The sequence below is a fragment of the Notothenia coriiceps genome, unplaced genomic scaffold (assembly GCF_000735185.1).
Source record: "Notothenia coriiceps isolate Sejong01 unplaced genomic scaffold, NC01 NC01_scaffold00032743, whole genome shotgun sequence".
NCBI lineage: Eukaryota > Metazoa > Chordata > Actinopteri > Perciformes > Nototheniidae > Notothenia > Notothenia coriiceps.
Window position 1 is genome coordinate 5718 of NW_011365444.1, and position 13161 is coordinate 18878.

Genomic DNA, 13161 nt, shown 5'->3' on the forward strand with positions numbered 1-13161 from the left:
AACAGCCGGTGTTTCTCGTGAGGGTTTTCCCCGGGAAACAAACGCAATACACAAACACACACACGTATACACACACACACTCGTGAGCTTCCCCCAGACCAGTAATCCAAACGAAAATATCTTCCCTCCGTATAGTATTTTGATCATTTGCTCCGCTAATAATCTCGATGGATTCCAGAGAAGAGAAAACTTTGAAGGCCTTTTTCTCAAAATGATGACTCTGTGACAGTCATTATATAATGTGACATATTTTGCTTAATATTTGGAGTACAACAACAATCCTGATATCATTAGAAAGCTAGGACTCTCCTCTTTCCAGCAGTGTATACAACTCAAAATGTGTCTTCGGGTCAATGCGACTGATTTCGATGGAGCAGGTCACATATGGTCTGTGTTTACATTAGCAAGCCTCGCTAACACTCAGAGCTAACCTGTACTGGAGAGCACTCAAAAAGCATTTGAGCTCCATACTGTTTCAGAAATAATCCTTGATGTGGTTTAGAACAGGATGGCGTTTTATCACAGCAGAATTTTACTTTATCTCCGGTAGAATTCTGATCAGGCATTAGCTCCGCCTATTTATTTATTTTCAAGCCAAAATCTGCGTTTCTCTAAACAGGGCTGGAATAGAGGGGTATGAGGGATGTCTAAAATGCATGATCAATTTGTATTTTGAGAAACGCATCATAGACACATAATATATGCCTAAAAATAGCATGATAGGTGCACCTTAAGCTATTTAAAAGCCTGCAGCAGGAATCCACTCCCTTTACCATGTTTCAGTTTGAAAGTGTGACCCGGTTCAAAGGAAACTGAGTGTACCTTTTGATTTGTGACTCGACCTTTGGCCGGGTTAATCTACGGTAAGCAGTGAGGAACATTCTGGAGGGTTTCACGATGCTGTAAAGAGGATTTTAGGGTCGACACAATGCCGGCTCTGTGGCTGGGCCCCTGCAGAGCTCGCTGCTGCTTATTCCACACATAAAAGCCATCTTTATGCTTTGAATAAGCCCTGCACGCACGTCGGGTTATAGTAGCGCTGCTGTTTCACACACCTCCTGCACAGGACTCAAAGAGGGAGTCTAGGGGGTTTGGATCATACAGAAGCTTTTCCATGTTTAAGCTGAGAATGTATACGACGATGCGTTGAATTCAGCATCACTGTGATGGAAGTATCTTGGTGTGAATTTGCTGTAATGTTACTGAACTAAAATAACCGTTTCTCTTTTAAAGAAATGTTACATCAATGTAAGCTCATCTAAAAACAATAACAATGATCTTTGTGTCATAACAACTGATCTTACTAGCTGATGCATTTTCAGCACACCACCCTTTTTAACAGAGCATTTCAAGCAGCTCTGGTTTCAAACTGTTTCCTGTGGTTATAAACAAGTTGTGTCTCTCACCACATCCTCTGGTTCCACAGTAAATGTTCATCTATCAAATGAGGTCAATAACACACTTTCCTCATGTGATTTGTGTATCTAATATCAAAGTGGAGCAGGATCACTGATGTCATCTCTTGTCTCTGTGCAGTCGGAGTCGTGGGTCGGCACCGAGGAGGAGCCTCTGACCGGTTTCTCCTGGCGGGGGGGCTGCGAGCGAGAGACCACCGGCATCCTGGCCTGGAGCGAGGTGTTCGTGGTGAAGAAACCAGACGGCTGCAAGGTCAGTCAGTCAGTCAGTCAGCCGGCAGATAACCAGCCAGCATCTTCTTAACCTTTTTAAATCAGGGGTGTCCAAACTCTTTTAACAGAGGGCCACATACAGACACGAAGGGCTGGGCCGCTCACTAGAGGAGAGGTATTTTGTCTCATATGCCAAGTTCAATCAAATGTAGGTAAATTAAGCTTGATACTTGACAAAGCTGTTAGAAACAGCCTTCATCCCAGCTCCCTATAGCAGTGGTTCCCAACCTGGGGGGTGCGCCCCAAAGATCGCAGGGGGGGGCGCCAGGCCTCAGATGATTTGAGGCCAAATATCATATTTAGACTTTTTCTAAAAAAAATGTTTTTTATTTTTTTACATATAATTGTAAAGCAATACATAATTGTCACTAAAAGCCTTGTCTCTACATTACAATAAAACAACTTCCAACCAGAGTCATTTGGGGGGGCTCTTGGGAAAATATTTTGGGAACCACTGCTCTTTAGGGTTTCATTTATTTAGTTTGCAGCTCATGCCTTAAAACAGAAGCTTCAGATTACTTATAAAAATATGTGTTATGGAAAAAAGTGATTGGGCTTTTTATATCAACTAAGATTCATTTGAAAACTTTTCCAACTTTAATTGAATTTATTTGAAAAGTGGGCACACATGAATACTGTGATGTATATTTAATTAGTACAATATATGAAAAGCACAAGTTTAATTTGTGGGCCATATTTCATTATACGATTATACGGCCGCATTTTGCCCCCGGGCCATAGTTTGGACACCCCTGCTTTTAAATCCTCCTATTAAAAACATGTTTAAGTTTTCTTCAGTGCTGTGTGCTTTCATCCCAACTAATTTGTGTGTTGATGTTGTTGCAGGTCGCAGTTTTACTAATCGACACACAGGGGGCGTTTGACAGCCAGTCCACCATCAAAGACTGTGCCACACTGTTCGCTCTCAGCACCATGACCAGCTCTGTGATGGTCAGCCGGATTTCATTGCGCCCCAACTGTTTTTTTTATTAAGATTAATCCGGTGTTTGTAAAGCAATTGGTGTGATCGCATTAGCTGACTAACCGGTTGAGGTGTTTGTTTGTTTTTAGGTCTACAACCTGTCCCAGAATGTCCAGGAGGACGACCTCCAGCACCTCCAGGTCAGTGATCAGCCTGCACACAGTTTTACAAAAGACAAATATTACATTTTAAAGATTAAACATTTCAGAGCACCTTTTTTGGGTTTTTTTTCTGAGTGATTGAGACAAACAGCTTTCCTTGTGTTTGATCTGCAGACACTTCGGTCAGTTTGCACCATTTGACCATTGTGATAACAAAGCAACCAACCCCCAAAATGCTTCCTAGTCAAATTAGCTACCCACTGCTCCTAAAACTAGGATGGCTGAAATGTGGAGTCTACATTTTACGGAGTGTGCATTGCCGGTACATGTGTTTCTTTAAAAAAAAAGTCAAGCGTAGCCTAGAGCTGCTCAATTAATCACAATTACGATTTTGGCTTGCAACGATTATGAAAACAACATAATCAAAATAAAACGAATATTTTTTTATTTTTCAGTTGAATTATACTTAAGGTTCAGGGTAATCAACTGTTAAAAACATACTTTTCAAATATTTTTTTTCAATAAATGGATGTTTTCAAAGTAAATGGATAATCGTTTTTTATAATCGTGATATCAATTATTGACCCAAATAATCAAATTATGATTTTTGCCCTAATCGAGCAGCCCTAGCAGAACCCTCCATTAACCATTGACGTTGCTTTTAATCCATCAGATTTACAGCAGCATTTCTATTAAAGCTTTTCATTCTTGTGAGTGAGGATCTCCATATCAGGCGCTCTGTGGTGCGTTGAGGTCACGAATCACTGTGAACTAAACCCAGGCGCCTTATGAGGCTGTAGGCAGCTCCAAGTGAAAGTCTCTCACAGCGGAAACTTTTCTTCCATCTTTGGTGCCGACTGCTCATCACTGCACTTCACAAATCAGCTGTCAATCAAACCGTAAAGATGGGTTTTTTAAATTGTTCTATTATTGCAATTAAGTTTGAATAATGCCCACATGGTCCTGCACACCTCTTCATTAAATGTAAGCAGCTGAAATGAGGCAACCAACCTCAACCAATTCACACAAAACATCTCCTGCTGCAGCAGAAAAATATTATTTTAACGGGTCCTTTTTAGAGCAGCGAATGGGAAAGCTTTCATGGACCGGATAATCAGATATGCGCTCATTTGTTCCAACACTAATTGAGCCTAATGACTGTGTTGTGATGTCTTCTCTCCTCAGCTCTTCACTGAGTACGGGCGGCTGGCCATGGAGGAAGTTTATGAGAAACCATTTCAGGTGTGATCTGCTAACCACCCTTACTGTCTTTACAATTATATGTAGTTCGATTTTTAGAGACTTTGTTTACAGTCTAAGATATAAACAACATTTTGACTTAATCATCTAACGACTAAATTAGACTTTTGTAATGACTGGAATTCCACTCAGTTTAAAGAAATGTTGCCGTAGCTTTATTATTGATAGTTAAAAAGATCGGATATCCTTTAACTTGTCCCACAGAGGGGGAATTGAGATAGATATAATGGTTGATGGATAAATAAGATGTTTTTGTAAAACCTGGAAATAATCATTAACCTGTTAAGCCCAAGAGCCCTCGGTACAGGGGTCTGCAGGTTTTTTTTCACAAAACTGTGTCCCAGGGCTTCTTAACATTTAAAAACCTATTAATGTGTCATACCCACTTAACGGGAAGAAACTCAGCTAACTGACGATACGAACCATTTTTACCGAAACAAAACCCAAGTCTCAAAAGAAGCGTCTAAATGAGCCCCGAGCGAAAAAATGCCATCGTACTTAGCACAGAACTCACTGCTTAAATACCCTTATTACTTATCGTATCTGCAAAAACAAGATATCGATTAGCAAACTGAGATTCCACAGATTCCAGAAATATTAGTATCATCGCTGAGCGATCCGAACTCGCGACAGGGGAAGTGAAAACACACATCACAACACGTAGCTTCACGGCGGAAACACAGAGATATTCTTACCTTTTTTATTTATAATAAGATGATTTTGTAATACCTTGAAATAATCATTAATAACATTTTGAAATGTGTAAACGCTAAACCTGAATTTGTTTGTCTGTTCAGAGTCTGATGTTCCTGATCAGAGACTGGAGTTATCCATACGAGCATCCGTACGGCCTGGAGGGAGGACGGAGCTTCCTGGAGAAGCGTCTGCAGGTCAGTGACAGCAGCCAGGCAGAAGTCTCTGGTTTCTGGTTTTTTTAAGTATTGGGATCTCAACCCGAAAATATCTGCAGCATCTTTGTCTCTGGGAAACTTAATGCCAGGTTTATAAGGCCCTGATCACAATGTTGTATTGAGTCCTTGGTCAGTTTGTATTCAACCTGCTGGTATACATCTCTCAAGGACAAACAAAGAAATGTATTCACTTGGACGGCCAATGTCTGCAGCAAGATAACTGGCACTGCACTTTACATTCTGCAGGATCTTTACATCCATCAGAATCCTTTCTCACTGTTCCCATCTTTTAATGAACAGTTTCTGGTACCTTCCTCAGACTTGGGCTAGCTAAAACCTGTACATTCAAACACTCGTTGAACCCTTAGGTGCACGAGTGACTGGACCCTACACTCTTCCATAAGTGGGTCAAAAAGGACCCGTATTAGAATGTGTTTTTATGCCATTTTGGTTAAGAAACATCACTTGTATAATATTTAGTATTGTACTTTGGTTCACACTAGAAATATTTAATTTTTCACTATTAATAATTTTAGACATTCTTTTTATATTTTGAAAAAAACGTTTTCCCATAGGATTCCATAGAAAATGCATGCGGGTCATTTTTGATCCACTTATGGAAGCTTGGGGTAGTAATACAAAAACTACAATTTCTTAAAATGTAAATAAAAAATTTGAATGGCATGATATCCTAAACTGTTGTTTTTTGAGGAATAGCTGGAATGTGAAATGATAAAAAAAAATGTAATTACAAACATACTTCAGGAAAACCGGGTAAAAAAAAAACACTTATGCATCTAAGGGTTAACCATTTCCCTCTTAAGTCTAGGAAAAAGCTATTTTCATAACCGTTAATTTGTACCCTGTGTTCTCGGTTTCCTCATAGTTTTCTCCCCCATTTCTATTTCTGCATAACCTTCTTGTCCCCCCGCTAAGGAGAAATAAAGCAAGAAATGAATGCGTTGTCGTCTGTGTTCAGGTGAAACAGAACCAACACGAGGAGCTGCAGAACGTCAGGAAACACATCCACTCCTGCTTCTCCAACATCGGCTGCTTCCTGCTGCCTCACCCCGGCCTCAAGGTCGCCACCAACCCTCACTTTGACGGTCGGCTCAGAGGTAACGTCCACGGGCTCAGCAGCTCCTCAGACACCGTGAACAGTCAGGATTAATGACGTGTGTGTGTTGTGTGTGTCAGATATCGATGATGAGTTTAAGAAGGAGCTGGTGAACCTCGTCCCCACGCTGCTCTCTCCAGAGAACCTGGTGGAGAAGGAGATCGGAGGAGTCAAGATCACCTGCAGAGACCTGTTGCAATACTTCAAAGTGAGTTCATATTCCATCTGCCCATCATGGCCTTTCATTGGTTTACAGTCAGTAGGAGGAATTACTTTTTTACCAAATTACACAGGGGGGATATTTATTTGTTTCGGTCCATGATGTAAAAATACATTTCAAATGTCCCAAACGACAAAGCTTCTTGTTTTAGGGGACAGAATGATATTGTTTTCATTCAAATTAAAGCATATATTTTTCCACTATCTTCCCATTTTAAAATCCTGTTAGAAAGTTTGGGGTTTCGTGAATCCCCTGCTGTCGTTTTTAGTGAATTTATTGTTATAGTTTTAAGCGTTCAGAAAGAAAATGTTTGTTTATTAAGGATCCCCATTAGCTTTTGCTCTTGACAAAAGCTACTCTTCCTGGGGTCCGACACTTAAAACAATACAACAACATTCAAGACATAATTCCTGACATCATTAACAACATCACCAACATCATCAACAATCTCATCCACTTTCAATATCAACCTCAGCCAAGGATGAGTGCACTGGACACCCACAAGCATGAGATTAAATTAGGGTCCACAGCTCACAAGGGTACATGGTCATTAGTAGATGGCCCTTCAATCTGTTCTTGAAAGAGGCTCTGGACTCTATTTCAGCAATGAGTGAGTAATGCTCCTGATTATCCTCCTTTCTCACCTACTCTTATGATTCTGTGTTTCAGGCTTACATGAAGATCTATCAGGGAGAGGAGCTTCCTCACCCCAAGTCCATGCTGCAGGTCAGCTCTGCTCAGACACATTATCATTCATGTATTGTTGTCACTGTGAAACAGCGCCACCTACTGGACTATCCAAAAACCAGATCATTCATTTTTAACTGAATAATAATCAGCTAATATGAATAGTTTCCTTTTCACTATAGAAAAAACCTTTTGAATGGTTCAGATGTTGATGTTGATAAAGCATTATAATTGTTATAGTGCTTTCCCTGGTGCTCAAAGACACTTTATTTATGAATGGTTAACTTAAATATTATTCCATATATTTATAAATGTCGTAAATCTTAGCTATCAGATCAGGCTGGGGCAGATCTTCGACTCGTAAATAGGACTCTCTGTTGATTTGTCATGTGTTGACTCAAATTCTACATCTTTAACCTGTTTTGTCATTTGTTACCTAGGCAACAGCTGAAGCTAATAACCTTGCAGCTGTTGCAGGAGCCAAAGGCTTGTACAACAAAGGCATGGAGCAGGTAACGCACCACAAACCTGTCGTTACTGGACATTACAGATCCAGGTTTTGGTCAATAACATAGATCCAACGAGCCTGTCCTCTGCACAGGTCTGCGGCGGAGACAAACCCTACATCAACCCGGCGGAGCTGGAGCGCCGGCACCTGGAGTTCAGGCAGGCGTCGGTGAAACACTTCCGCGGCGTTAAGAAAATGGGCGGCGAGGAATTCTGCCGGCGCTACCAGGAGCAGCTGGAGGCGGAGCTGGACCAGACGTACAGCAACTTCAACAAGCACAACGACGGCAAGAACATCTTCTTCGCCGCGCGGACCCCCGCCACGCTGTTCGTCGTCATGTTCGTGATGTACGTGGTGTCGATGGTCACGGGCTTCGTGGGCATCAACTCCGTGGCAACGCTGTGTAACCTGCTGATGGGCGTCGCTCTGACGGCACTCTGCGTCTGGGCGTACGTGAAATACTCCGGAGAGTTCCGTGAGGTGGGAGGAGTCATCGACCAGGTGGCTGAAACCCTCTGGGAACAGGTGAGAGGACGATCAATATTTTATTTATTCATTTTATATTTTTTAAACTGAAACGAGCAATAAAACCAACACACTCATAAAGCCAATTAGTTAAAAGACAATATCTTGTAGGGTAGTTTTTAATACCTTGTTGGTACCACTTGTTCTTTATCAGCTTTAATTTGAGACATTAAAACGTGTATTGTATGTGATGGACGTGTTCTATAACAAACTAATAAGTGAGTCAGTTATCATTTGGAGTTAAAGTACAGACATTTAAATATTACGCTTAACCCTGAATTAAAATAAATATTTGAATAAAATGACATTGTGTAAAACAACTCTTTTAGTTTTTCCTCAAACGTTTAACTTGTCAAGATTTCTGTCATCCGTCGCTTTCTTTTGAACCTTTCTCTTCCTCCTTCCACTTTACTTTGTGTCTTAATGCTTCCAGAGGACTCCACGAAAGGTATGTTTTCACTTCCTGTATAGGACGTGAGACTATTTTAGATTTGCCTCATGTTATCAGATGTAGCTTTCTGAATGTTAGCAAAATGCTTACTGCTTCTTAGTACTTCTTAGTTCTTTCACACCTGATGTTTATAAGGGAATTTTATTTATCTGAAATAGTAAACTGGGTAACCCAGCGTTTCCGCCAGGGGGGCGTCTTGCCGTCATTTCACGCCGTTATTCAGCTCGGAACGCCCTGAACTCGAGCCGAGGCCGTCCAAAAAAAGGAATAATTTGAGAGAAGATCGAGAGTTTTTATCGCTTGAAATTATGAAAAGGACATCCCTCTGTTGGAGGGGCAAAGGAGTCTGGTGGGATTATTCGGGGTGGACGCCCCTCTCAGCCCTGGTTTGGCGGAGACACTGGGGTAACCTCAGTTTAGTACTTGAAGGCAGGTATATGCTGTGTTTCCCACAGATGATATGGTTTTGCACAACTCTCCTCAGTACTGCCTTTCCATCTTCCTTCGCCCCCCCCCCCCTAACCGCTTCTCCTCCTCTTCCTACAGGTTTTCTCCAAACTCTTCGAAGTGGCTCGGAGTCGAGTCCCGTTGGGAAGTCTCATCCCGGCTCCTCGGCCCCGGCTCGCCTCGAACAACAACGTGAAGAAGAAAAACTAGCAGCACGCCGTCGCTGTCTTTCCACTTCGATCCTCTCCCCGCTCTGTTTTGAAACCACGTTTTTTTAGTCCGGTTTGAGACGGTTTGAGACGTGTAAATGGGTTTCTGTTCTCGGACTGTAGACAAAGGTTCCTCGCCGCGCTGGCTGTAGGTTTTAAGGACTCGCTGTAGACGCAGCAGTGTGATGTATTTTATTATTTGTCAGTGGGCGGTGTTACGGTATTTATTGGTGGGAGGGGCCATTATTCTATCACAGTGTCGTCCCAGGTGTGTGCGCTCGCCTCTCGGACGACGACATTAATGATTCCCGTTTTATGTGAATGTATGAATGATGAGCATGACCACAGCACTCCTCATGGTTTCCTCCCCCCCTTCCTGTCCTCTCAGTCGGGTTGTTTCTGTCGCTGGGCGGCGTCACGAAGGAGGAGTCACGACCAAAGTTTACAGCTTTACTCACAGGCTCTCAGACTGAGCGACTGACAACAGGCAGGCTCATAAATCAGTCTAAGGAATTCAAAAAACAAGTTTGGTTTCAGGGAAATGTTGCAGTTTTTCTTACTCTGAATCACAAACTCATGGATGTGTTTGAACCTTTCTGTGCAGACTGAAGCGTAGGTGAGCGGTTAACGGAAGCTCGACTCAAAACTGGGTAAACATGGCTGCAGCTCTGATGAAATTAAAGGAAAAACGACTAAGTACTTGAGCGTGGAGATCTCCAGAAGATATTCACTAACCAGAGCTTTTGATTGATCAGTGAATTTAACTTTTTCATTGAACCTCTGTACAGCACTTAGGCTATGTGCCACACAGTCCAGAGCCTATTGTAGAAGTGATCTCCGCATTACTCAATCACTGATTTCTTATACTGTTTAAAACTTGATTCTTGCACTGTAGTTAACATGAAGACTTCCAGTATGTGACCATGAGTTAAATCAGGAATCTGGGCGGTGTTGGCAGTCGTTTCAAGCTCTTGTAAGTTTTCAAATTAAGAATATTTTGGAATCATGACTGAAGAAGCTGTTCCTTCAGATAGTTACTCTAAACATCCATGAGTTTGTCTGACCTCGTGAAAGTAGAGCTGTAAGTCAAATAAGCTAAATTTCCCCCGAAACCAGCTGACTCTTGAAGTAGCTGGCTAAAGTTGACCTTATTATCTTTATCTTGATTGATTCATCCATTATTTTTATATTATCAGTGTTGACTTGATCATGATTTTCAGTATTAAACCTATTATGTGTGTTCTAGTTTACTTTAAGGTTAGTAAGTAAGTAGAGGACCTCGTGTTTTGAGTCAGGGAAGATTAGGAACTATTTCTTGACGGCGTATAATTCCACCTCAAATCAACTTAACGTAGAAAAATGACAAATATTGATGTCTGATCCCAAAACGGAAAGCACTACGAACCATTCCTTTAAATCTTGAACGATATCTGGGTTATTATTTTGGGGGATTTTTTAAACATTAACCTCACGATGAACCATTTTGATCTGACTGCCGGCGTTTCAGAGAACAAAGCTTTTTTTTAAATTGTGTTCCTCCAGTTCAGCCGAGACCTTGTAGATAATATGTAATTGTTATTTAACTAGAGTGTTATTCCGTCTCTGTCATTCATCGTCACATCTAAAGGACTGTACCACCTCTTAATGTTGTTTTTAAACCACCAGGCACTACAAATCATTTCATCGCTTGCATTTAATGTTACTGTTTCCATTTTAAAGCCAAACTCTGATCATTGGATGACTGAACTTCATTCCAGATGTCGACCCCATCACGTTGTTGTTTTCCTGAATCTTATTTTCTTAATTTAATCACCATGATTCCATCCACAACATCACCACCGTGTGCTTTTTTGTTTTTGTACAGTTTAGTTTTTTACAGCCTCATCCACACATAGGGCATGTGTATGAATATATACATATATAAATATAAATTTTCTAGACCTTTTTGTAGCTGTAAGAACAACGGTTTGGGTGGTAGACCAGATTCAGCTCACTGGACGTAAAGGAATGCTTTCGTGATTTGTGGATATGTCTAACAAATTCCTTTTTTATATATATTTGTACATTTTATCTTACATGAGCACTGCGATTCCACCCCTGCTGGCGAAGAATGTTTATAATCTGGATTTAATTTTTTTTTCTTCTTCTTTATTCCTTTGTCTTTTGTTGCATTTTAAAGTTATTTTCGTTAATTTATTTTTCAATACAATAATAAACCAAACTCGTACAACACAAAGAACGGTGTCGCTTCATTTTTAATATCTTTTTAAAATGTGTGTATTGTGAAGATGTTCACTGGGATTTAAGGAGTTAAGTTACATTTTTAAAATGTAAATAACATTTTAAGCATGTCGTTAATTAAAAAATCGTATTTCTTAATGTGTTCATCACAGCTGTAAACAGTGGAGCAAATGTATTTACTTTATATACTGCTGCTGGATATCTTAACTTCATATCAAAGTTTATGTATTATATATATATATGTATTATATATATATATGTATTATATATATATATGTATATATATTGTGAATATGTAAAGTAACTAATGTTGTTAAATGTAGAGGAGTTAAAAGTACAATAGTGTACAATGGAGTAAAAGTATACAAGTAGCAATAAATGGAAATAGGTAAGTTAAGTAAAAGTACCCCAAAATCGTAGCTAAGTACTGTACTTGAGTAAATGTACTTCAATACATTACTGGAAATGAGCCAAATAAAATGCCTCGTGTTATATTTGATAGCTGGGGTAAGAACTCTACACTTCTGAGGAGAAATGTAAACCGTATTTATGTATTTGGATCTAAACTCCTCAAGTTTGGAAACGTTATTTCAGCCAACTATTCCTCCCCTTTAATAATACCAATTGGTATTGTATTTGATATCGTTGGAAAGCCTGATTAGTCACAACGAGGTACAACTTGTAAGGATCGTGCATTTGTGCAATGAGCAACACAGCTAACCGTGTGGGTAGCGGCCCAAAAACATTTGCCAAAATCCCTTGCAATATTCTTCTGTTTTGAGCTTCAAGTGTTGGCAGGTGCATGTAAGTAAATGGAGAGAGAAAGATTATCTTTCGATCCCGTTTGAATTGTGCCACGAATTACACATATACTGTTTGTCAATTTAAAAGATAATTTTGCAAGTCAAAAAAAAAAGTGTCGTAAAACTGTGAAGCTACTGTAGCATTCAGGATGAAGGTACGTTTTAACCGTTTGTTTTTTAGTTCTAATTTCACAACAAAACAAAACAGAAACTGGTCGTTTTTTTTCTTTTTGAATTTTGCCCCAAAACGGAAAAACGGAAATTCAGCTTGTTTTTTAGTTTTTCTGTTCTTACTGTTAAAACAAGTATACCACGTCTCAGTAGGCTTGTTTGAGACGCGTTGCGGCTCGCCTCGAAAGTAGACGAGAATAGCCGATCGCAGCCGGGGGAGGTCTCAAAAAGCTCGCCTGAAGTCGGACAGCTCCGAGTCGGCTTCTTCTTCTTCTTCTTCTACTTCTTCGCCGTCTTCTTCTTCTTCTTCTTCTCTCGGTTTTTTGGCGGATTGCAAACCACTTTAAGGTGCATACCGCCACCTCCAGAGTCGGCTTGACTCGGTTTGCATTTATAAAGAATGCACACATGTGTTTAATCGTTAATGTCAGATATGTAGCCTACTAAGTAAATTCATTTGTTCCTGCTCAAGATTAGATTCAACTTTATTGTTATTGCACATATTACAGGTACTGAGACAACGAAATGCAGTTTAGCTTCCAACCAGGAGTGCAACAAGCAGTAAAGTGAAAAGTAATGTACACAATCAACAGAATAAAATATAGAATGAAGTGAATGATGAATAAACAGTGAGGGGTATGAATACACTAGATACACACAGCAGCCTGAGAGCAGTATGAACAGTGTGTATGAATACACTAGATACACACAGCAGCCTGTGAGCAGTATGAACAGTGTGTATGAATACACTAGATACACACAGCAGCCTGAGAGCAGTATGAACAGTGTGTATGAATATGCTAAGATATATAAATTATGAAAACGGTAAGCAGTGCAAGT

At 40.3% G+C, this 13161-nt stretch overlaps 1 protein-coding gene across 2 annotated transcripts in view; it reads left to right on the plus strand.

Annotated features, from left to right (window-relative positions):
* Nucleotides 1–11339, plus strand: part of LOC104961081 (atlastin-2) — a 13747-nt gene extending 2408 nt beyond the window's left edge. Inside the window, exons 2-13 of one of the 2 annotated variants that reach the window (XM_010789288.1) lie at nucleotides 1537–1668; nucleotides 2535–2639; nucleotides 2760–2810; nucleotides 3957–4013; nucleotides 4829–4921; nucleotides 5922–6060; nucleotides 6140–6267; nucleotides 6949–7005; nucleotides 7407–7478; nucleotides 7568–7999; nucleotides 8433–8447; nucleotides 8997–11339. In XM_010789288.1, coding sequence (XP_010787590.1) covers nucleotides 1537–1668; nucleotides 2535–2639; nucleotides 2760–2810; nucleotides 3957–4013; nucleotides 4829–4921; nucleotides 5922–6060; nucleotides 6140–6267; nucleotides 6949–7005; nucleotides 7407–7478; nucleotides 7568–7999; nucleotides 8433–8447; nucleotides 8997–9107 — 1392 coding nt within the window. In that variant the 3' untranslated portion in view covers nucleotides 9108–11339. The remainder of the gene's footprint in view (nucleotides 1–1536; nucleotides 1669–2534; nucleotides 2640–2759; nucleotides 2811–3956; nucleotides 4014–4828; nucleotides 4922–5921; nucleotides 6061–6139; nucleotides 6268–6948; nucleotides 7006–7406; nucleotides 7479–7567; nucleotides 8000–8432; nucleotides 8448–8996) is intronic. The other variant, XM_010789289.1, reaches the window with a different exon arrangement.
* The last annotated feature ends 1822 nt before the right edge of the window (nucleotides 11340–13161 follow it).